General features: G+C 40.7%; 1 protein-coding gene across 4 annotated transcripts in view; it reads right to left on the minus strand.

Moving 5' to 3' along the window:
* The window catches only part of TXNRD1 (thioredoxin reductase 1), a 101,535-nt gene that overhangs the window by 52,031 nt on the left and 23,600 nt on the right, over nucleotides 1-25,904 (minus strand). For all 4 annotated transcript variants that reach the window (XM_040491030.1, XM_040491032.1, XM_040491033.1 and 1 more), the window contains 8 exons: nucleotides 24,536-24,608; nucleotides 22,190-22,309; nucleotides 16,753-16,895; nucleotides 16,223-16,338; nucleotides 14,998-15,223; nucleotides 9,834-9,926; nucleotides 8,493-8,569; nucleotides 7,024-7,180 (listed from right to left, as the gene is read on the minus strand). In XM_040491030.1, the coding sequence (XP_040346964.1) occupies nucleotides 7,024-7,180; nucleotides 8,493-8,569; nucleotides 9,834-9,926; nucleotides 14,998-15,223; nucleotides 16,223-16,338; nucleotides 16,753-16,895; nucleotides 22,190-22,309; nucleotides 24,536-24,608 (1,005 nt within the window). The remainder of the gene's footprint in view (nucleotides 1-7,023; nucleotides 7,181-8,492; nucleotides 8,570-9,833; nucleotides 9,927-14,997; nucleotides 15,224-16,222; nucleotides 16,339-16,752; nucleotides 16,896-22,189; nucleotides 22,310-24,535; nucleotides 24,609-25,904) is intronic.

A 25,904-nucleotide genomic window follows, 5' to 3' on the forward strand; every position in this document is an offset into this window, starting at 1 on the left:
AGCCAAAAACAATACGAGTGCACCCGACGCTAAGAGTCTCATCTTGGTGACAGGAATTAATAGACGTCTTTTGGGAAATCAATTAGGTAACGCCTATTAAGAGCCATAAAAACATTCTTTACCCTTGTGCCAAGAACCCCACTCTTAGCATTCTATAATAATAATTTACCGTCTAGAAAAAGCTACATGCGTTAATGGAGCACTCTGCAGCACTCAACAGCGGCTGTCTCTTGGGATTAGCAAATCCCAAGGGCAAACAGGAAAGTGGTTCATACTCTCAGTGTATCATTATGCAGCCACTGAAGCGGGAATGAAGACTACAGAAACAGAAAAAGTTAGTGACAGTATTTCCAAAGCATATTTTATGATGTTAACAATGCAGATGACTAAAGGGTTCTGAAGTCAAACAAGTCTGTGAAGCGCTGGATTAGGCAAATAAACAGGTTTCTCTACTACTGATTTCTCAGAGCCTTCAGTATACAGATGTGAATTGTGGAAAAGGTATTATGTAAGTGCCAAACACGTTTGTAAATGCTAGTGGGTAAAAATCTACCAGTCACATCAGTACACAGAGGTGAGCCTAATAAGTAACATTCTGCATTTAAAATATTGGAAATTCAATTCTCAATTCTCATTCTTTAAAACACTAGTGTAAAAATCTTTAAAATGTGTCTCCCTCTAGAAACAATAAATATAATTCTTTTTCTCTAAAAAGAGCATAAACCCTTGGAATTCTGAATCAAAAGTAAAGGTAGGGGCGCCTGGGTGGCTCAGTCAGTTGAGTGTCCAATTTCGGCTCAGGTCATAATCTCATGGTTCGGGTTCGTGAGTTCGAGCCCCGCATGAGGCTCTCTGCCATCAGCAAGGAGCCCGCTTCAGATCTTCTGTCCCCCCACCCTTCTCAAATAGAAATAAAAAAAATAAAACAAAAGTGAAGGCAGACATCCATGTACAGCCATAATGGTATGCCAGGGACCAATTTACTTTCCTGCTGTCAACAACTAGACCACCAAACAGCAGGCGACAAACACTTCCGGACACGGGACGACAGGCAGTGCGGGACTGTGATCCTGACAGAAGGGAAACGAATGAGGCGAGCCTGGAGATTTCTCTAGTTTACTGCCCAGAGCACTTCCTGAGGACTGGGTGCAACAAGAGGGAAACCAAACAGAGCACAGCCGTATCTCTGAGTTACGGAGGCTGGAAGCTGCACGGCGGAGGCCCCGAGGGCAGAGCTGCACAAAAAAAACTCTTGACATCTGCAGAGATTTGGGCTGAGAACTGATCTGTAAATGTGTCACAAGAGGGATTCAAGGGTGAGTAAAGAACCACGGGAGAGCAGTAAGCAGCAGGCCCCCAGAGTCTTATGGGACTGGAAATAGTTTCGGTTCCCTGAAGCCAAAGCAGAAAGAATTCATAAAGTAAGAGGAATGGGGTGGAGTTCTCCAAAAGGCATCAGTTTAGTGGTGGAACCAAATCAGCCCTAGATAAAAAGTGGTTATTGGCAGGCCCTAAAAAAGCTTTTAAAAGCAAGTTACAAAAGGATAAAACTAATTCCATGTACCTTAACAGGCTGTCAGAGCAAAATTGAACACCATATAAAGGAATTCAATAAAACCTGACACCCAACAATGTAAAATGTTCAACATACAACGTCCACATCCTTCCAAATTAACAAGACATGCAAAGGAGCAAGAACATGTGAGCCAATACCAAGAAACACCAATGAACAGAAAGAGACACTGAAAAATAGATGACAGAATTGATAGAGGACATTAAATGAGCTACTATAAATATGTAGAAAACTGAGAAAAACATGAACTTCCTGAGGAGAGAAAAGGAAAACATTTTAAATAAAACTAGTAGAGATGAAAAAACCCAGTTGAAGCGCAAATTACACAATACAGAATTAATAGCCTAAGAAGTGGAGAAATCAGCAGACTTGAACTTGATCAGGCTCTCTAAGAAAATAATGCGCAGGGGCGCCTGGGTGGCGCAGTCGGTTAAGCGTCCGACTTCAGCCAGGTCACGATCTCGCGGTCCGTGAGTTCGAGCCCCGCGTCAGGCTCTGGGCTGATGGCCCAGAGCCTGGAGCCTGTTTCCGATTCTGTGTCTCCCTCTCTCTCTGACCCTCCCCCGTTCATGCTCTGTCTCTCCCTGTCCCAAAAATAAATAAATGTTGAAAAAAAAAATTAAAAAAAAAAATAATAATAATGCGCAGAAAGGGGTAGGGGGAAAGACCATGAAAAGAGCATCAGAGACCGACAGGATAATACTGAGTGAGCCAACATTCATTAACTGGAGGCTGAGGGGAAAAAATAACTTGATGACAAAGGCAAACAGATAAATCCAAGAATCCTGACAAATCTTAAGCAGAATAAATATAAGAAAAAGCATGCCAACGCATACAACAATTTAGCAGTTAACTGCTAAAAATCACTGATACCAAAAAAAATCTAAAGAAGAATAAAGATAACAATGATAGCATACTTCTGTTCAGAATCTATGCAACCAGAAATAGTAGGCAAATTGTTAAAGTATTTAAAGAAACACAGTAAGTCTAGAACTCAATATTCAGCAAAAATATCTCCCCCCCCCACCAAATGGAAGTAAAATAAACAACAACAACAAAAACCACCACCACCACCAACAAAGAGGAGAAAAGGAATTCACTAGGAGCAGACACACACTCAATAACTGTGAAAGGAAATTCTTCAGGCAGAAAAAGGTGTATCAGATGGAAACCTGCATTCACATAAAAAGACCAGTTTCTTCCAGGTTCCAAAATGCAGTTTCCAATCGACTTAAATGACCGTTGTGGCCTAGCCTGGAAAATGTAATCCTCGTTTCTAACACTTTTATCTGGAAAGCGTACTCGGCAGTTTTCACAACAATCAACTTAATGAACTTTTAAAGATATGTGTACTGTAGCTGCTCCAGAGTTTCCACAGAAAATATTTTATATATATAAATATATAAAAATATTTATAGGGGGCACCTGGGTGGCGCAGTCGGTTAAGCGTCCGACTTCAGCCAGGTCACGATCTCACGGTCCGTGAGTTCGAGCCCCGCGTCGGGCTCTGGGCTGATGGCTCAGAGCCTGGAGCCTGTTTCTGATTCTGTGTCTCCCTCTCTCTCTGCCCCTCCCCTGTTCATGCTCTGTCTCTCTCTGTCCCAAAAAAATAAATAAACGTTAAAAAATAAATAAATAAATAAAAAAATAAAATAATATATATATAATATATATATATCTACAGATATATATAGAGATATATATATTTTATATATATATCTATTTTTATATATATCTATATATCTTTTAAGTAGTCTCCACACCCAACACAGGGCTTGAACTCATGACTCTGAGATCAAGAGTTGCATGCTCTACCAAATGAGTCAGCCAGGTGACCATAAAATATTTTCCATTTACTATAAAACTGAGTTAACTAATAAAGTAGCACCTTAATAATAAAGATGCTAATGTTTACTCTTTATAAATTTCAAGTGTTTGAGAGCAATTCTAAAAAGATCCAAGAGAAAACAACGGTTCACTCTGCTGAAGTGCCCATCACACTGTGCTTTAAAGTTTGTACATGTATCTTACCAGTGGGCTTTTTTTAAAAAAAAAAAAAAAAAAAAAAAAGGGCTTAGTGGAATATCTGTCATCCACAGGCTGACTCAGCTTTATAGTCTGTTCTCTATCAGTTTTTGAAATGATGAAAACTTTTTTTTCATTCCTTCATTTGTGTTCCCTAAAGAATGGAATATTTAGTATTTAGTGGCAAATATTTTTAAGTTTTGAAAATGATGTTAATCATTATTAAGTGTTAAAAAGGTTCAGTTAAATTTTCCCAATGTATTTTCCACTTCATTTAGGACAATTACACATTACAGAGGTGTTTGCAAATTGGTAGATTCTTTAAAAGTCTGGAGACTGGGGTGCCTGGGTGGCTCAGTTGGTCGAGCATCCAACTTTTGGTTTCGCCTCAGGTCACGGTCTCCCAGCTTCGTGGGGTTGCCCTGCATCGGGCTCAGCGCTGACAGCGCAAAGCCTACTTGGGATTCTCCTTCTCTCCCTCCCTCTCTGCCCCTTCTCCACTTGTGCTCTGTATCTCTCAAAACAAATAAATTTAAAAAAAAAAAAGTAAGGAAACATCATTCCTATCCCATCCCCTATTCTTCTATGATCTATACCTTCCAAATCTTCTTTCTTAGGCAATAAATCATCATGAGTAAGACAGCAGTACTACAGGGGCGCCTGGGTGGCTCAGTTGGTTAAGCGTCCGACTTCGGCTCAGGTCATGATCTCACAGCTGATGAGTTCGAGCCCCTTGTCGGGCTCTGTGCTGACAGCTCAGAGCCTGGAACCTGGAGCCTGGAGCCTGCTTTGGATTCTGTGTCTCCCTCTCTCTCTGCTACCCCCCCCCACTCATGCTCTGTCTCTATCAAAAAATAAATAAGGGGCGCGTGGGTGGCGCAGTCAGTTGGGCGTCCGACTTCAGCCAGGTCACGATCTCGCGGTCCGTGAGTTCGAGCCCCACATCAGGCTCTGGGCTGATGGCTCAGGGCCTGGAGCCTGTTTCCGATTCTGTGTCTCCCTCTCTCTCTGCCCCTCCCCTGTTCATGCTCTGTCTCTCTCTGTCCCAAAAATAAATAAAAAATGTTGAAAAATAAATTAATGAATGAATGAATGAATGAATGTAGGGGCGCCTGGGTGGCTCAGTCGGTTAAGCGTCCGACTTCGGCTCAGGTCGTGATCTCACAGTCCGTGAGTTCGAGCCCCACATTGGGCTCTGTGCTGACAGCTCAGAGCCTGGAGCCTGTTTCAGATTCTGTGTCTCCCTCTCTCCGACCCTCCCCCATTCATGCTTTGTCTCTCTCTGTCTCAAAAATAAATAAAGGTTAAAAATAAAAAAAAAATTTTTTTAAATAAATAAATAAATGTAAAAAAGAAAAAAAAAAAAGACAGCAGTACTGGAGACTTCCATTTATGCTTTGGCTGCCTACCAGCCTTGTGACTTTGCACAGTTACCTAATCTCCCTGGACTGTGTCAGCAATCTCCATAGCTGCCCTGAGGCTGAATGAGACAATGCATACAAAGCACTTAGCACATTACCAGGCATGTCCCAAGTACTCAAACGTCACACTCTGTCTCCTTTCCTCTGAACACTCTTGGGAAGCGATGAGGAATAGATGACAGCAATTTTGGAGGAAGGCACGAACACCCACAATTCAATCTGGGCTCTCTTAAAATCCCACAAGGGATTAAACTCAGCCAGGTGTTTATGTTAAGCTAAACTTTTCCATAGACAGCTGCTTCTTCGGGAGACAGGCAGGCATGGATTCCCTCACCTCTCTGATATGTGCTAACGTTCTCACACACATTGGGCGAAATTAAAGGAATTATGCAGTTGCTTAAAAAAAAATATGTGATTTCCCCCAATACATTTAACCTTGATACCTGCTGGCATTTCGACTTTATTTACTACACTGATGAACAGACCAGTAAGATTTCAAACTCAGAGACCTGAGCAGCACCTGTTGATCTTCCTATTTGGTCAAGCATCTGTCTTATTATTAGACTACAGATAAGGAAAAAAACAAAAAAGAGTCTTTTAATTTTAACTTACACTAAATTCTGACGTTGATAAAAGCTTCTGGCCCTCTCAGAAAACACCTGCTCTACCGAGCAGAGGACAGAATACAGCACCACACCCACACATGGAAGGCTGTCTATGTCCAAAGCGGGTGCAAACATTCAGGAAAGGTTTTGAAGAGTTTTGTGCTACTTTTAACTTCAAATTTATTTAGGAGTAGATTTTTGTAAGTGCTCCCTTTGGTTATTGTTGGTATATAAAAATATCTCCACTTTAGGGAAACACAAAGACACAGGGTCAAGAGCAAATCAAATGCATCTCAAGCTATATCTGTAGATACGCTTTTCTCAGTTTACTGGTCAGTAACTGCAACAATGAACACAAAACAGGACTCACTCAAAGAAGCAGTTAAATGTACCCAAACAGTAATATGAACCAGATGCTATACGTCCTGGATGATCAGACAATCTGGGATTCAAACTCTTTTTAGCCTCAATCCTGTTCATTTCAAAACATGAGGTCTTATTATACGATTATGCAAACTAACCCCAGGTGCACTGGGAATGCTTGTCACAAATTTGACAAGCTGTGTTCTTTGAGGTTTCTGTTCCCGAAACCAACATAAATCAACCCATGATGATTATGTGCAAGAAAAATGGGTAGCGACTAAATTATTTACAATCTATGCTCCTGGAATCCTTTCAAAAAATTAATTAGGGAGGGAATGTTGGTAATGAGGAAGGCCATGCATGTATGCAGGCAGGGACTAACACAGGAAATCTCGGATCTTCATCTCAGTTTCGCTGTGAACGTGCAACTGCTCTAAAAAATAAGCTTAAAAAATAATCAGAATATATTTATTCCTTCCATGACATCTAGTCTCATGAAACATACTTAAGAGTTTCAATTTCCTACAATGACTAAAAAAATCACTTTAAAACATTAATATAACACATTAAGCATTCCAAGAGCGGAAGACATATTTTTAGAAAGGACAGGGTAATAAAGCCTGAATTCTGGTTTAAGCAGCTCTGCACATGATTACCACCTAGATCCCCAAATCCTTGTATAGCCTAGATAGGTGTCATAAAAAGATTTAGAAAATTATACTGAAATTGGCAACAATGAAATTAGGGTAAAATCCAACTATTATGAGAATATGGAACACAGTAATAGTGCTGAAACTTGATTAGTCAAGCTCATTTTTTCCCAGTGTGATTCCAGGAACGACAATTTTCATAACAAAGTCACAAAGACACAGCAGTCTTAACGATGTCTTGTTTGGAATACAGTTAATAGAGCACATGTAGGATGCCACCAGCAAGAGAACTAAATTATTCAAGACCTGGAAAACTTCACAGCTACCCCTCGAGAACTAGTGGTGTTACTAAAACCAGTATCAACAGGTGTCAGCCACAAGCTCACCTTGATATTGGAGCCAGCATAGAGCCTCTGAGCCAGCAGTCTCCCTGCCTGGATTGCTACTGGGGTGAGCTCGAGCTTCCCCTCCAATATATCGCCGATGGCATAGATATAAGGCACGTTGGTCTGCTCTTCATCTGTGACGGGTATTTTTCCAGTCCTGAAAATTCATTCAGTTAAAATCATCAATTACTCCTATTAATTAAGGGGAACAAAAAAATTCCCCTTTCTCCCAAAGAAGCCAAAATTGTGACTCTAGCAAAGGGCAGCATTCTAACGTATTATTTAAAAATACATACATACCTACATACATAAAATAAAATAAAAATAAATGAGTATTTTAAAAGCTTAGAGACAATTCTGGAATAAGAAAACTGTAAGAAAACCTGGGAGAAAACTACAACAGAGTGGTCAAGAATATGTGTATTCTAAACTATAGGTCTGTTAGTTGTCACCTCTATGATGTTGGGAGGGCTATTTAATATCTCTGAGCTTTATTTTCCCCCCTATTAGTGCGAACAATAATAATGAGAACACTGTAAGAAGAAAAGGGATGCCACCAACTACCTTAAGGGGCTGTGAGGATTAAATGAAAATAGGTACAAAATATTCAGCACAACGGTCCACGGCTCACAGTAAGTGCAGAATAAGTGTTAGCTGCTTCCATTATATAAAATCTAAGCTTTGGACCCCCTGGAAATAGGCTAGCATGTTTATTATGCTGGTGCAATATTTGGTCTGCTAAATCTTATTGGTGACCTCAACAATTCTGTCTGTCTACCCTAGTTAAAAAATAAGTAAAACAAAAATCCTCACACTAAGATTAGGAAGTCTCTTCTCCAGAATAGATGTTATTCCTAGAAGGGACAAAAACAAAACAAAACAAAACCACCTTTATTTTTTAGCTTCCAAGGCAGTTCCCACTCACAGCACTTGTTTCTACTTGGCTGTAAGGAAGGTGATATTGGGAAATACCCCAGACAGCAGGTAAGCAGATACCACTGAGTCTCAGTTATCTCCTCTACTGCTATAGGCCAAAGGATTTTAACTTCAACCCTTGCAAGTAAGTTTTTCATACTTGTAGCTGTCACTAGAAATGCAGTGACCACTCATCATCCTAAAACTTAGTAGCTCTCAACATGGTTCAGATCTACGTATTATTTAGTAAAGCTCAAAGCACATGCCTGCAATTAACTGGGGGGTTAGACTCTTTTATTCTATACACTGCACATTAAAGAAACAAACTGCAAGCCGCCCTATCTTCCACTTAGATTTTGAAAAGGAAAAAACAAAATAAAACAAAGAGAAAATACCAACGTGAGTGGCACTGAAGGAAGAGATCTCTAGGCTTAAAAAGGGAAATCTCCAACTATGATAAAAACTAACTCTAACAATCTAAAACTCCACTATTAATCAGTATTATCAACAACTGAAATAATATTCAGTAAGACACAATAAAATTTTTTTCTTACTTGTCATTTATCTTTACCCCCACGGTTTCCAAGCCAAGTTTTCTTGTGCAAGCATCTCTTCCTATTGCCAGCAATACCTGAAAAAATATTAATATACCAGGTGAGTATGATTAAAAAGACTTCACATAAGTTACTTAACCATTAAGCTACTCTGATTTCACTTTCCAGACCTGTAAAGAAATATTTCATTAAGAAAATAACGTAAGAGTCTATGGGGCACCCAGGTGGCTCCGCCAGTTAAGTGTCTGACTCTTGGTTCCAGCTCAGGTCACGATCTCAGTTTGTGGGTCTGAGCCCTGAACTGGGCTCTGCACTATCAACGGACAGTGCAGAACGTGCTTGGGATTCTCTCTCTTTGCCGCCCCCCCCCCACTCTTTCTCCCTCAAAATAAATAAACTTAAAAAAAAATGCAAGAGTTTAAGCAAATTAAAACAAACAAACAAACAAACAAAAAATCCCTTGAACAGGATATAGCAGAAATCCTCATCCATTGATTAAGGAAAAAAGTTGGCAATTCCTTTATAAATCTAGTGAAGTTTAGAGACAAAGACAACATAGCCTATGACTGAATTAAGTTTTTTTTTTTAAGATTTTTTTTTTTTTTCTAAAGGTTTATTTTTGAGAGAGAGGGACAGAGTGCAAGCAGGGAAGGGGCAGAGAGAGAGGAAGACACAGAATCCGAAGCAGGCTGCAGGCTCTAAGTTGTCAACACAGAGCCCAATGCGGGGCTAGAACTCACCAATGGTGAGATCATGACCTGAGCCGAAGCTGGAAGCTTAACTGACTGAGCCACCCAGGCACCCCTTAAGTTTTGTTTTTCTTTTTTAAAGTAGTGAGCTATGAAGATAAAATTTTGAAGGACAGAGAAGTTCTACTTCATTTAAAAAGGATGTCTTTTGGGGCGCCTGGGTGACTCAGTCGGTTAAGTGGCCGACTTCGGCTCAGGTCACGATCTTGCGGTCCGTGAGTTCGAGCCCTGCGTCGGGCTCTGTGCTGACCGCTCAGAGCCTGGAGCCTGTTTCAGATTCTGTGTCTCCCTCTCTCTCTGCCCCTCCCCCGTTCATGCTCTGTCTCTCTCTGTCTCAAAAATAAATAAACGATAAAAAGGATGTCTTTTTATAGCTATTTGACAAATGATATTTTTAAGTTACATGGAAGAAAATTTGAAGCCATCCCTATCCCAAAACAAATTATAATATCACAAGCAATACAGAGAATAGGAACATAATCAGGTTTTGAAAATAGAAAGCAGCCATTACATGTACCCAGCAAATATCCAAATATCCAATAAGCACATTATTTGCTTTCTAATAAAGGGCTAACCTGGGTCCATTCCTTACCGTATTATACTCTCCTTCAATGGTTTCACCACCACTGGTGGACTGGGCTACCACCCTGAGTCGGCCTGGTGTCCCTGCTTCAATTTGTTCAACCTATAAAAGTGACAAAGTTTTACTCCACAATAAAGACCTGTATCAACTCCCTCCTATCAGGTTGACCCAAAGTGAAAACACAAAATCTGGCGTGAGAGGTCTTTCATGTCCCACCCCCCTCACCATAACATCATTAGGACAGTAAGAGATTTTTCTATTTTATCCCCCTTTTTCTTGCTGCTTAATGTTTGCTAGAGGGGCTTTCTTTCCAATAGTTCCCAAACAGAATAAAATTCAAAGAGAAAAAAGTGGGAAAGGAAAAAGCCAGAGAAAGGACACTACAATCCCTAAAACACAGCTAATGACGTCGCTTTTCCCAGGCTACTCTCTCGTAACTCACCCAGAGCCCTCAATCCCCTGGAGAGCCACTACTGCTCAAATTCAGAGACTGTCTTCTGGCTACAGACGTTCAGCTTTGTCAACAAAGAACAGACACTGGAGTAGATCAAAATGATACAGGTAAACAACCAGAAAGCCCTAAAAAGCATAGTGAGCAAGGAGGTACGTTTATAAGGACGAGGGGTGGTCTTCGTTGTTCAAGATGTAGGGAAGAACAAGCAAGCCCCGGAACGTGCACTATGCCAGATGAGATTAAACATACCAGCTCACCACTCCTGGATGTCAACAATAACCTTCAGACTGCGTTGCAACAAATGAAAACCCTTATCACCTAGAGGCTTCTGCAAGCCTGCAGTTAACCTTGGTCTCTGCACTGGCAGCAAATCATGGGTTCCTGTAAAATATTTACTGGGAGAAACTCATAAAGTCACCTGCAATTTCTACTCTACCTTTTAAATGCAACCACTCTGCATGGGAAAATGGCCAAGGGTCATTTTACTTTCACCATTAATAAGTAGCAAAAATTTCCTTCTCAAAGTCCTTCCTTCTTACATAGTTAAGCCCATCTGAACATACCAAAAATGTCTCTCGTAGTTAAGCTATAATCTAATCTTTGGAGAAGAGCTGCATTAGTCAGATTACCTGCATTAGCTCAGATTTACCGAAAAATGATAAGGGCCTCATCTCACCTCTAATTCCTTCCTGCCTCACTCACTTTTGTGTTCCAGTTAGGCTTTTCCTATGCCTACAACAATTTCTGCATTTAGAACGACTTTATTCCCCACAATCTCTGTGCACATCACACAATGCGCTCTCGCCTTCCTCCCTGCCAAAGGCCGCTTCTATCAGGTCACTGAATAACACAGCATGTGTTCACCGTGACCCAAGGAGATCAGAGACACCTTGGTAACCCAGGTAAAATGTTAATGTGCACAGACACAGGTTTATGTCACTAGGGGATAGTCTATGAGATTCTCAAAAGGGCCCACAACTCTCCAAATGTTAAGACATTATAAAGGAATGGTCAATTCACCTTCAACAAAGGAGGCAAGAATATGCAATGGGAAAAAGTCTCTTTAACAAATGATGTTGGGAAAACTGGACAGCTACGTGCAAAAAAAAAAAAAAAAGAAAAGGAAAGAAAAGAAACTGAACCACTTTCTTATTTTTTTTTTTTTATTTTTTTTTTCAACGTTTCTATTTATTTTTGGGACAGAGAGAGACAGAGCATGAACGGGGGAGGGGCAGAGAGAGAGGGACACACGGAATCGGAAACAGGCTCCAGGCCCTGAGCCATCAGCCCAGAGCCCGACGCGGGGCTCGAACTCACGGACCGCGAGATCGTGACCTGGCTGAAGTCGGACGCTTAACCGACTGCGCCACCCAGGCGCCCCTGAACCACTTTCTTATACTATACACAAAAATAAACTCAAGATGGATTAAGGATCTAAATGAGAGAACTGAAACCATAAAAATCCTAGAAGACAATACAGGCAGTACTTTCTATGACATCAGCCACAGCAACATCTTTCTAAGATATGTCTCCTAAAGCAAGGGACACAAAAATTAAAATAAACTATTGGGACTTTATCAAAATAAAAACCTTTTGGGGGCACCTGGGTGGCTCAGTTGGTTGAGCGTCCGACTTCAGCTCAGGTCATGATCTCACAGTCCATGAGTTCGAGCCCCGCGTCGGGCTCTGTGTTGACAGCTCAGAGCCTGGAGCCTGCTTCGGATTCTGTGTCTCCCCCTCTCTCTGCCCCTTCCCCACTCACACTCTGTCTCTCAAAAACGAATAAATGTTGAAAAAAATTTTTTAAAAATAAATAAAAAATAAAAACCTTTTGCACAGACAGCAAAGGAAAACAATCAACAAGACTAAAAGACAACCTACTGAATGGGGGAAGATATCTGCAAATGACATACCTAATACAGGGTTAGTATCCAAAATATATACTGAACTTATTAAAAAAATAAAGAATTTATGCAACTCAATACCAACAAAAAAATCCAATTAAAAAATGGACAGAAAACATGAACAGACATTTCTCCAAAGACATCCACGTGGCCAACAGACACAGGGAAAGATGGTCAACATCACTCATCATCAGGGAAATGCAAATCAAAACCACAATCAGGTATCATCTTACACCTGTCAGAATGGCTAAAATCAAAAAACATAAACACGCGTTGGCAAGGATGTAGGGAAACAGGAACCCTCATGCATTATTGGCGGGAATAGAAACTGGTGCAGCCATTCTGGAGGAGCCTTAAAAAATTAAAAACAGAACCACTGGGGCACCTGGGTGGCTCAGTCAGTTAAGCGTCCGACTCTTGATTTCAGTTCAGGTCATGGTCACAGGGTCGTGGGACCAAGCCTCGCCTTGGGCTCTGTGCTGCCAGTGAACCCTGCTTAAGATTCTCTCCCTTTCTCTCTCTCTCTGCCCCTCCTCTGTTTGCACTTTCTCTCGCTCTTTAAAACAACAACAACAAAAAAAAAAAAAAAAGAAGAAGAAGAAAGCAATGTGGAAAACATTTTAAGCAAAAGGAAAAAAAAAATAAAACAACAACAACAAGAAAAGCTAAAGAAAAAAACAGAACTACCATATGTGATGCAGTAATTGCACTACCAGGTATTTGCCCAAAGAATACAAAAACACTAATGCGAAAGGATATACGCACCCCTATGCTTATCGCAGCATCATTTACAACAGCCAAATTACAGAAGCAACCCAAGTGTCTATCGGTAGATGAATAAAGATGTGGTTTATATAAAAAATGATTACTCAGCCATAAAAAAGAATGAAATCTTGCCTCTTGCAACAACACAGATGCTAAGCGAAATAAGCCAGTCAGAGAAAGACGAATACCACATGATTTCACTCATATATGTAATTTAAGAAACAAAACAAATGAACAAAAGAAAAAAAACAGATGAACCATGGGGCACCTGGGTGGCTCAGTCAGTTAAGCATCCAACTTTGGCGCAGGTCATGATCTCACAGTTCGTGAGTTTGAGCCCCGCATCGGACTCTGTGCTGACAGCTTGGAGCCTGGAGCCTGCTTCAGATTCTGTGTTTCTCTCTCTCTCTGCCCCTGCCCTGCTCACACTCTGTCTCTCTCTCTCTCTCAAAAATAAACATTAAAAAAAAATTAAAAAAAAAAACAAACAAACAGATGAACCAAGAAACAGACTCATAACTACAGAAAACCAACAGAGGGTTACCAGAGGGGAGGTGGGTGGGGGATGGGTGAGATAGGTGATGGGGATTAAGATCACACTTCTCAGAGTACTTAAGTGGCTCAGTCGATTAATAGTCCAACTCTTGACTTCAGCTCAGGTCATGATGCCAGGGTCAAGGGATCGAGCCCCAAGCTGGGTTCCATGCTGAGTGCGGGGCCTGCTTAAGATTCTCTCTTTCCCCCTCTGACCCTCTCCCCTGCTTATATGCTCTCTCTCTCTCTCTCTCTCAAAACAAAACAAAACAAAAACACAGAACACACTTCTCATGAGCAGTGAGTAAAGGGTGGAAGTGTTGACTCACTGTATTGTACACCTGAAACTAATGTAACACTGCATGTTGCCCTGCATGTTGGAATTAAAAATAGACATCATAGAAGCAGATGTTACTTTTCCATCGCACAACTTGTATGTACAGCTGTTTTCTAACCACAGCCCTAAGGCAAATGTATCACATGTACTTCTACTCCCTAAAAGACATCTCCAGGAATCAAGTAGCGGTAACTTCCAGGACCTGTGCTGCTTCACCCTCACAACAGTATTAGACTTACTCTGTGCCAGGTACTGTTCTAATTACTTCCTAAGTGTCAGCTAACGCAATCTTCACAAGAACTCTGAGATAGCTGCTGTTATTATCCTAATTTTATGGAAGAAACTGAAGCTCAGAGAGGTTCAATAATTTCCCCAAAGACATACAGCAAGAAAATGGTAGGACAGTATTGAAAGTAGGTCATTCTCATCCCAATGCTCGAACTCTTACCAACATGAAGCGATTCTTAACATGGTCACCCAAAGGGCCTAAGTTAACCCACTGAGCAAATGACAGCCAAAATTCCTTAACTTTAACACAACAGTCTCATCCTTACCTGCACTAAAGGAAACTCATCTATTAGAGATATGAGAAGTGATTGATTTTGTCACTTTTATATATCAAAATATTTGTGATGGTGTTAACAATTCCCAATGTAACTTGGCATATTTTTCCACCTTTTCAAAAGGAGACTAAATAAGCAGAAAAAAAAAAACGGGGAGCCTATGTAACAAATTTAGATAATCATTTTCAGAGAAGCCAGAATAATACAGTGTATCTGTTGACTACATGGTACACAAGGACAAATTTCTCATGAAGAGCGTTTAAAAATCAGCCGAGTCTTGAACTCTTATTTCAATCACTGGTGTGTACAAAGAAACAAAGGATAACAGACCAAAGATTATAAAGTGAAGGAATGTATGAAGGGAAACATTAAACAGAAGAGAACTAAGAGTAAGAAGGGTGAGATGAGAATAAAGAAATTACTGAGCTGCAGAGAAGAACAAAGCTCTTCAGGTGGCAGTGGGTACAAGTTCATATAGCAACATCACAGCTGAGAAACTGCAGCACTCTCGATGGTTTAGACCGCAGAAGGAACGCTTCCATCACCTACCCCAACCCTCTCTCTCCTGCCTAAACAGGAGTATGAAACCAACAAACCTACCAGCAACCCCACTTACTTTTATTGGTATGAACTGTTTTATAAACTTGACACCATGTTCTTCCATATGTTCGCCAATTTTGTTGGCCATGTCCTGGTCAAATCCTCTCAGGAGAATGGATCGTACCATAACAGTGACATCTAAACCGATGCCAGCAAGAAATCCAGCACATTCCAAGGCGACGTACGATGCTCCAACCACCAGGGTCTTACCCGGGCAATAAGGTAAGGAGAAAAGATCATCACTGAAAAGAAATTAAAAAAAAAAAAAAAGAGTGGGGGGGGGTGGGGAAGAAAAGAAAGAAATTGAAAATGTTCCTACGTGAGTAATGACTGAATCAAAGTAAATATTTTTGCTTTAAGAATACACTTTTAAAAACTAAAAACATTCAATTGGCTACATACGTAATCTATGAAAACTATTTACAAGGGCTTAGACCCAGTTCCTTTCTTGCCACTCAGTTGCTCTGGGAGCAGCTCAAGCTGCCCATAGCCAAACACAGTCTCCGAGGTGGAAGATCTATCCAGAACACGAATCAGCAAGAGAGGAGTAGGGGAAAACTTCCAACATAACTGTTTTGTCATATAAAAACCAACTATAAAGAGTAAAAGCTGACAAAATCTTTTAGCCAAGTAAAGAATACACGAGACGTGAGAGGGATCACAAAAGCATTTTTAGGAAATGAGTTTTTTTTTAAATATGAGAAGGAAACCCATCCAAGACGGAGAAGACAACAGTCGCCATCTGAGCTGCCCCTGTATGAGGTGCAAAGGAAAAAAAGTCACATACCCCTCCCGAAAAAGGGACTGAGAAGAAATAATGTGTACCATGAGCAGAAACTCCTCAGCAGAAAGCATCCAAGAGGACACATTCGGCAACTATAGTATGTTAACACGTTTACAAAACATGCTCACACATGTATAAATTTCAAACAGAAGTTTCAATATAAGTATGTATTTATATGTTAACAGTGATGTTAAGTGGGTGGTAAGAAAGACCCATGTTTATAGTTTTGAATTTTTTAAATGTTCTCTTGCATAAAAGAATTTTTTCCCTTCCGTTTTTCCCAGGCCCCTGTCCCTTTGGGCAGAAACACAGAAATAAAAAAAATAAAAAAAATTTAAAAAAATAAAAAAAAACCCTCGGAAGTTCTAGGAAATGGACTAAATGGGTTTGAAGAAAACAACTGAAAAGTAGAACTCAACAACGGGTGCCTCCTCTTCTCCCTCCGGTGCCCCCTCACCTGCTGATGCAGAACTCTTTGTCACCAGGGATGCCCAGATACCGTGGCCTCTCGCCAGTAGCAATGAGAAATTTCTCTGCTGTATAAATTTTTTCTTTGCCTTTGTTATTTGTTGCCTACAAAGAAACCAAGTGCCAACTTTTAATAAGCTAGTGTTCATTAAAATTGTAGTTATAGTGAACAGAGGCCATTCGCCACATTATCCAATTTGATCCTCATAAAAATTTGGTAATACGTACTAAGGCTCTAAGAAATTAACGGACTTATTCAAAATCATAAGGCTAATAAGTGGCAGGGCCAAGACTCAGATCCAGGTAATCTGGCCCCAAATCCAGTATTCTTACACTGCCACAACCACACGGAAAAGGCCCATAAGAAGATGTGTCTGCAAAATCATCAAACTGGACAGTTTGGGTCACAGTGGCTTTTACTTTTATCAAGACAATCACTTTCTCTTTTCCTCCCCTAGCCCTCACAGAAGTTTAAGACAAACAAACATTAGCTCCTCAGGGTGTCGCACAATTAATTACCTTAATCCTATGAGGACCTACAAACTGGCCGTATGCATTCTCATAGGTCACTTTTCTCTCCCGCAGAGCGACCCGGTAGCCCCAGTTCAGGGAGCCGATGTAATTCTGTACAGCTTCTGTCATCTTATCCCAGTCATGTTTAACTGCACAAGAAAATAACACAAAATGTTTTCAGCTTTTCAATCGCCTGGCGAAGATCACTTCTCAGGAACTGTTCGCATGGGTTACAAAGGGCAGACCTTTTTGTCTAAAGCAGCAGGGTCCTTCATTTCAAACACATAAACATCCTTTTCAAGCTCAAATATTCTTTCCTTTTTTAGAAAACTACCATACAATTACATAATGTCAGGCTTCCTGGAAATTCTTAAAATAACCACGCATAATAACTAAAATAACCATGCATAACCCTTTTTACTTCTTTAGAAATGAACGGGAATCTTACTTTGATTGTAAATACTGATTGCTGGGGTAATGGTGAAGCCTGGAGGATTCTCTACCCTGTAACAATCCCCAAGGGATCTTGATGTAGTCTGGAGTCACTAAACTGGTAACAATGTATAAACCAGAGGCTGGTAAACAAAGGCAAATTAAGGCCCCACAGTCAAATGCAGCCCATCACCTTTTTTATAAGCAGTTTTACTGAAATACACCAATGATCGTTTATTTACACATTGTCTAAGGCTTCTTTTGCGCTATGATGACAGAGCTGAGTAGTTGTGACAGATCAGTAGGTCCCATGAAACCTAAAATATTTACTGTCTGGCCCTTTATAAAACAAGTTTGCTGACCCTTGGTATCGACAGAGAATTTTGAGAGTCTGTCTCACTGTCCCCCCAAATCTCTCCCTCACCAAAGAGAGGACGATTTTTAAATTCTATTATAAAATGAATCGTTTGAGTCAGGCACAAATATACTGAACTTCAATGCATAAAAATCAATCATTTACTAATTAATACCTCATGAATAACAAGGAAAAAAATAGGATACATAGAAAATATACTCTGGTGGTAGGATGAAGACAGATTCCAGGAAAGCTGTGGTTTAGAAGGAAGGAAAAGAAAACCAACATATACTGAAAGACTGTCATGGAGATGAGGAGTCTCAATCTTAGATTCTGGGTTAAGTAGCTTGACCACATAGGAGGTGGTGAACCAAGTCTACGAGACACAATGGCCAGCGTCTGGAATCGGGAATGACAGCACAAAAATTGGTTTGTGGCCTCCTAGAGAACAGATCATCGGTGTTCGTTTCACAGAACCGTAAAATGTTAGACTTTGGGAGATCAATTCAACTTAAAAGGACAGTGACTGCAGAAGCCACTGTGACTGCAGTTCTAAGAGGACTAGGTGCGGGGCGACGGGAGTGGGGGACGCTGCCCACCTGCCCATCTGGCCTCCACCTAGCAACACCAGAAAAAAGACGATAGAGTTCACTTCCGGTTTCTCCACTAGGAATGGAACAGAATAGTAACTCTGCAATGATCTTGCTTTCTTTGTAATGATAATGGGATCCTCAAATACTTAATGTTTGAAAGGCAGATTTAATTCTTGAGCACAGGGAACTCAAATTGATAAATCTAAAATATATAAAGCAAAGAAATCTTCCAGAAAGGACCAATTCATCCAGTTTACATGACTGGGCTCCAGGTTTGTTTGTTTGTTTTTGTTTGTTTAAAGGCCTGAGGCTTTCTCTGCACGTTCTCAGTTCAGAGCTTTAGGAAAAGGGCAGATCACACAGAGTCCTGGATGTGTTACTCCCCCTACCCCTGTCCCAGGCAGATTCAGCTATGCTGCCTGGTCCAGGTCCCTTTCCTCCTCCACCATGCCTGGAGCTATCTGCAGCTTCAGAGAAGACAACCCTCCCAGACAATTAGAGCGCTGTTCTTTGGTCAAGGACTTGAGATTAGATAGGTTTCTAGTCAAAAAATGTAAAATGAGCCTTCACACTTCATCTGTGGGAACAAGGATCAGCAGCCCCTAGGGGGTTCCCATTTGAAAAATACACCTCCAAGTTTCTTTCTCGCTCTAAGATCTAATGACATAAAGTAACGTTTGTTTAAATCCACTATATTCCTCATCACAACCATTTTCAAAGGAGGGAGGTAATTTACTGCTGCCTCAGTGGTAGACTCTGGCAGGCACAGAAGGCCTCTCCCACCAAGCCCAGCTCTGGTTCCTTCTGCTAGGCCACAGCAAGCTTCAGAGGTCCCAAGGCTTCATGAGAAAATTGAAGATAACAGAATAAACAAACGGCTAGGTTTCCATTTACCAAGAGTAAAGGGATTTAAATACAGGGCACAGCTCTCATCAAACACGTTGGGATTGCTGCTGCTAACAAATACAAGAGGAGTAAGGCATTAAAAACAGAAAAGTATGTATTTCTAACGTTAAAACCTGGGAAGGGGGAAGAAACACAAAAGTAACACTGTTAACGTAGCTGAATAAATAATTTCTTTAAAGAGAGACAAATAAAACAACTTTGATCTGGTCCAACTTTTAAAACCCCATGAAATTCAGGGAGCTTTTACTGGTTTTAACGTATGGATCTGGACCATGCTACTAGTGACTCTTTATTACCTCAGTGGCTACACATTTATTAGTTCTTTATTATGTAACTTAGAAATAAATTCAACATAAATAAGCATAGCCAGTCCTTATTGTTACATGACAGCTACAGAGATATTCTTTTGCTGGAAAGATCCGCCAATTCACCAAGTTCTATTCCACCATCCACCTGGTTACTGAATTTATTAGAATGAACTCACTTGGCCCTGTTAACAAAAATCCACATTCAGCAGAGGCCTGTACTTAACTCTTATCTTTTTAAGATTCTAAAGACCCACCCGCTATATATACTTCCTACATTTTTAAATTAAGAATTCTGTTCCAATGACTTCATTTTTCTTAAGAGTTGACAGTTTAAAGCTAACATCAATTAGTACAATATACCGATTTGAGTACTAGACCCCTGTGTGAATGAATAAAATTTGTGTGGTTGAGTCGTATAGCTCCCCGGCAGTTTTTACCTAGATTTAAGGGACAGATAGCATCCACTACGTAGATAACAGTACATGGAAATTATAAAGCTGCGTCAATCAAAATTTGCTCGGAACAAACTTACTTTTTCCAACAAATTCTAGACTTTTTCAGATTAATATTCCTGTTACGTGTCCTCTTTAAGAGGAAACTAACTTCGTTCAAATATACAACTTCCTTTAGTATCTGTAAAGGTTTTCCTACAAACCAGTAACCAAAGAACCAAGTGCTTGCCAAGTGCTTGCCAGGGTCTACTCTAATTTATTGAAACTCTGAACGGAAGAATTAAAAGCAGCAAGTCCAGAGGAAAGGACAGAAACTAATGTTTGCTGAGTGGCAGCTATTTTACCACACTACTGTATCCAATCCTCATCACAGGCAGTAAATGGCAAAGTCACAAGTTGTGCCCAGGTCTAGCTACGACAATAACCCACCTTTAACGCTGTCAGGAAGGCTAGGGTAAAGGAAAGACTACGTGACACCACTTCAATCACATTACCCATCCTCCCTCTGGGCTCCCAGGGTACTCGGTCTGTACAGCGATGACGTTAGTGCATGAGTGATTAACAGAATCTGCATGCTAACAGAATTTGTATTATTCATCTCAATTTCCCCAGCACAGACCCACCTGCAAATAGTGGACGCTCGACAATAAGATTATATGACTTTATCAGCAGAATTTCTAAAATTTCTAAAATGTCTACTAAGAAGTCTAATAAATTAACTGAAGGAGACCCTCTTATGAACCAGGTACATTAAAAGCAGGCTCGTCCCCCTTGCCCATCACGTAACATGCGTTTGTGGGGAACCTGGTGCCAAACCATTCGTAAACGACCTGCTTCTGGGTCCGGGCTTCATATGTAGCAGAGCAGCTCCCTCACTGTGATCTAGCGAACGTCAGCCCTCGACACAAGGGTTTGTAAAAAAAATTTTTTTAATTTAAAAAGAAAAACAAAAGTAGGCTTCCCGAAAGGAAAGAGTGTATTAATGGCAGACTCGGTGGGGAGACATTCAGACATGGGAGTAAATAGTAACTTGGAGGGGGGGGTAGAGGTGGGAATAGCGGTGGACTATGGCTAGATTATGTGTTAGATTCATATTCCACAGGTCAAAGGAATCAGCTCAACTACCCTTTTTGTTGGAAAGAGAAATGGACATGAGGCTGCCTGAGGCCCCAAAGGTCACGGACAGAGAACAGCCTTGTAAGGATCTGGGAAAGAGATATGACCCCAATGTAAGAAAACTTTTAAAGTAACTGATTTTCTAAGATTCCAGACTTGAAAAAAAAAAGTGCTGTTGATTTTAAACAGGAAGTAAACACATCAAACAAAGGAAGCATGACTAATTTGAGTAGGAGCAAAATTTTGCAAAGCATGTATTTATGCCTTGTTTTTTTTAATATTTAATAAACTATTAATTAAAACTCAGAAAAACTTATAGAATAATTTACCCTAGCAAATGTCCCATACCCTGTAGATCTCGAAACTAATATTAGATAAGGTTAGAGTTTCCCTCTTCAAGGACACGGTGACCTATGTCATTAATTAACTATGAAGCTGTGCCAACCTCATTTTATTCTTCTACCAAATAATACAACCTACTTTCTAAAGGCAACAAATTCCTCTTCAAGTTCTCTAGGGTTGCTAGGGTACTCTAAATATTTTATCCAAAGACTAACCAACGCTTTCTCAACAGAGTCCCTCCACCCCAAAAATATCGCTCATAAACTGATTTCTTTGGACAGAGAAAAACAAAACAACTTCAAAGGAAAGCAAATAAATTTGCACTCCCTTATGAAACTCTATGTAATTATAAGAATTGACTTGAGGGGCATCTGGCTGGCTCAGTTGATAGAGCAAATGACTACTGACCTCAAGGTCGTGAGTTCAAGTCCCATGCTGGGTGTAGGAGATTAGTTTAAAACAAAATAGGAATAATACAAAACAAATTTACCTGAAAAAATTCTGGTTTTCTTTTTTTTTTTTTTTTTTAAGTTTATTCATTTTTGAGAGACAGAGACAGAGCATGAGCAGGGCAGAGAGAGAGAGAGAGACACAGAACCCAAAGCAGGCTCCAGGCTCTGAGCTGTCAGCACGGAGCCCGACACAGGGCTTGAACTCACGAACTGTGAGATCATGACCTGAGCCGAAGTCGGACGCTTAACTGACTGAGCCACCCAGGCTCCCCTGAAAAATTTCTGGTTTTCTATTACAGAAAGACACTCTAAGGACAGTATCCGTTCTGTGCAGCTAGTGACGCAAGGTAATTGCAGTCATTTTATACATAAAAAACATAAACAATAAAAACTTCCAGATTATCCTCCAGTCTTGTAAAAATGGATGCTGCGTCCCCAGACCACAGCTCGCACCCCTCAAAAACACAAGCAGCCTCTCCCACCACACCTGTCTCCTCGATCTTCCAACCGTAGTTTCGAGAGTCTTGCACGGCTTGTCCTAACAAAGCCGCTTGGTGCATCAGTTTTTTAGGTATGCAACCCACATTCACGCATGTTCCTCCGAGACCTGCAACAACATCAAGAAATAAGTTTATACCCTGCTTCACGATCCTTGATAGAAAGAGGTCAGTAATCATTATAATGTGCCACAAAAGATCATAATTTATTTGCCCAACGTAGCCCAATACTGTTTATGCAAATTCATTCCTAAGTTTCAAGGCATTTCTAAGCGCAGAGAGCCTTATGTATCAAACACAGTGAGTGACCTCACCCTCAAACAAAAGAAAAATGAGATTTCCACAATTTCCATACCCTCAAAAATTCAAAATTAACTGACTGCTGATAAATATGCCAGAAATTGAAATTTTACTTTGCATGCAATCCTATACTTGCCACCAAATCTTTGAACAGAACTGTATGATAAAGGGGTTATTAAGCTAGCCACAGTTGGACTGTGGTGGGTCTGGAACTACATATAAAATGTGGTGTATGTGAGCATTTTTTTTAAGATGGTGGTCTACAGCTTTCATGGATGCTCACAAAAGGATTCATGACCAAAACAAACACAAGCTTTAGCATCTCTGAGACTAAAGAACATGGCGCTAGACTGTCTCCATTAGAACAAAATACAGGCAGGCAGGGAGGCAGACAAAATGGCGTGAGATCGCAAGATGGCAGCAGACGTCACAGCTCAGCAAACAGAAGCCTTCTGAGGAGAATGCTTCCAGACTGCCACTATGGAGCGCAACCTCCCCAGGCCAGAGGGGCTACCCCCAGCACAAGAATAGTGCCTGGGGCACCTGGGTGGCACAGGAGGTTAAGCATTCGACTTTGGCTCAGGTCACGATCTCATGGTTCAAGCCCCGTATCGGGCTCTGTGCTGACAATGAGAAGCCTGCTTGCTTGGGATTCTCTCTCCCTCTCTCTCTCTCTCTCTCTCTCTCAAAATAAATGAACTTAAAAAAAAAAAAAATGGGGCACTTGAGTGGCTCGGCTGGTTAAGCATCTGACCTCAGCTCAGGTCATGATCTCACAGTTCGTGGGTTTGAGCCCTGCATCAGGCTCTGAGCTGACAGCCCACAGCCTGGAGCCTGCTTCAAATTCTGTGTCTCCCTCTCTCTCTGCCCCTCCCTCACTCACGTTCTGTCTCTTTCTGTCTCTCAAAAATGAGTAAACGTTAAAAAAAAATTAAAAAAAAAAAAAAAGAATAGTGTCCAACACAACACTGACACCTAATAAATATTTGTTGAATGGATGAATTAGAAAGTGAGACACTCTCTTATCCAAGAGTTCCTGCTTCTTGCCTCCTAATGAGAGCAGCTAAGTCATCTTGGTAATATTTATGTATCACATCAATCCTCTTCTCAAAGGCTTCCTACTAGGCTTCGATTAGGTCCAATTCCTCATCTCGGCCTATTGAGACCTGTACAGCCTGACACCTGCCTTCGTCTCTAATCTTACCTCCAGCTCGTATCACCCATGCTACCACCATGAAGGACTCCCACCTGCCTCAGGGCCTTTATATGTTCTATTCTGTGACAGAGACCAAGAAAAGTCCCCTGGAAGGTTCTTCCTCAGCTTTTGGCATAGCTGGTTCATTCTTATTCTTTTGGCCTCATTTAAAGGCCACCTCTTCAGAGGCCTTCCTTGATAATCTTCCCAAAGTTAAACTCTTTCCTCTACCCAGTTCCTCTCTATCCCACCATATAATTTTTTTTAGTACCACTCATCATAATTTGTAAAGTTCTTGCTTATCTCTTGTCTCCCCGCTAGCATATAAACTCCACAAGGACAAGAACTTCACGTCTACCGCACCCACTGCTACATCTCCAATGCCCTGGTTTGCAGTAAGTGTTCAATTAACATCTGTGGAATAAATGACTGCAGAACACTGATTCAACAAGATTCGGAAGCAGCACGGGCTCTCCACTGAGATATCTGATTCCAGTTCTTATCGAATGTAGGAACTGGTTTCAAAACAGAAACCCACAGGTAAGTGTTTCAACTTTCAGTCCTTAAATCCCTAAGTTTACCAAATTACTCAAATCTTTGGTTTTAAATCATCATGACAGCTGTGGAGAAGGTGTTGCATCATCCTGACACTGCCAGAAACTCCAAATTTTCAACATTTAACATTTCCATTTTAACTTAGCACAAGTGAAAGAGGCATATATCTTTTTTGTTGTTTTAATTTAACTTTTAAATGTTCAGTTGGGTTTTAGGAGCCATTTAAACATATGCCAGGGAAAAGCCTGCTCCTACCAATCCACTTCTAAAATACTTCAAAGCTTACCCCATCTAGTTCCATGGGGGGTTGGAGTGACAAAATCCAGGACCAATATCTTCTTGTCATATTTGGCTGCCTCCTAGAAAATAAACGTATTAAAATGAACTCGAAAGGTGACCATGACAGACTAGAAATGGACTGTTAAAAATCCAAGCTATTCTTATTAAGCTACAGTGCCCACAGCATAACCAGTTATTACTGCCTGGAACTTCAGATACTGCACCAAGATGGTTAGTGAGACTCCAAAATAAAAATTAGGCAACTGAGACAGTCACAGGGTAGTTGTAAAGAACATACAGAGCACAGTTGTAAAACTGTCTTCTGGACACACTAGTATCCTCTTACATAATTCCATGCAAACAGTAACATATTAAGCAACAATCTGAAGAACCTGGGGTCTTTTCTAAGCAGGCAGAAGGTGAATAGCCAGTAAAAAAGATTTAGGACAGTCTACAACCCTGGATTCAATCTGTATTCTGTAAGTATTTCTGAAAGTATTTGAAGTTTTATCTAATTCAGTATCTAGGCAGAATATTGGAAAAGTTTTTCTTCTAAAATCGTCAGATTTCCTAAAATTTCACATGAAAAGCCAGTAAGAAAGGTGATGGTATCTATGAGCTTTCCAAACAGATTTTAGGGGAGTGATGACAATAGTCAGAAGTTCATTTTGCAGAGTATCCTTTATCTTTTTCAGAGAATAAGTTTTGTGTATTGGCAACTACAACCTCCAAAGGTTATTTGAAAGGATTGAGTCTATGTTTCCTTTAAAACCAACAGAACGAGGGGCGCCTGGGTGGCTCAGTCGGTTAAGTGTCCAATCGCAGTTCCTGAGTTCGAGCCCCACGTCGGGCTCTGTGCTGACAGCTCAGAGCCTGGAGCCTGCTTCGGATTCTGTGTCTCCCTCTCTCTCTCTGTCACTCCTCCACTCATGTTCTATCACGCTCTCTCTCAAAAATAAACATTAAAAAAAAATTTTTTTAATAGAAGGAAACCAAAACTCACCAGAACTAGAGTAAAATGCATCCAGTATTATTACTGAATTATTTATAGCTAAGTATGGCTTCATGCCAGATGCTGGCCTGCTCCTCATTTGGGCAGCTTCATTTGAATCTACCCTTACTGACCCACAAGCTACACCTTTTAAACCATGTCATCTTTTATTTTAAAAAATTTTAACGTTGGTTTATTTTTGAGAGAGAGAAAGACAGCTGTCAGCACAGAGCCTACTTGGGATTCTCTCTCTCCCTCTCTCTCTGCAACCCCCCACCCACATGCACACGCATGCATGCACATGCTCGCTCTCTCTCTCTCTCTCTCTCAAAATGAATAAACTTTAAAAAAAAATAAAAGTACCTGTTGGAGAAGGATGACAGTC

This window comes from Herpailurus yagouaroundi, unplaced genomic scaffold (genome assembly GCF_014898765.1).
Source record: "Herpailurus yagouaroundi ecotype Mexico unplaced genomic scaffold, PumYag 182, whole genome shotgun sequence".
NCBI classification, from domain to species: Eukaryota; Metazoa; Chordata; class Mammalia; order Carnivora; family Felidae; genus Herpailurus; species Herpailurus yagouaroundi.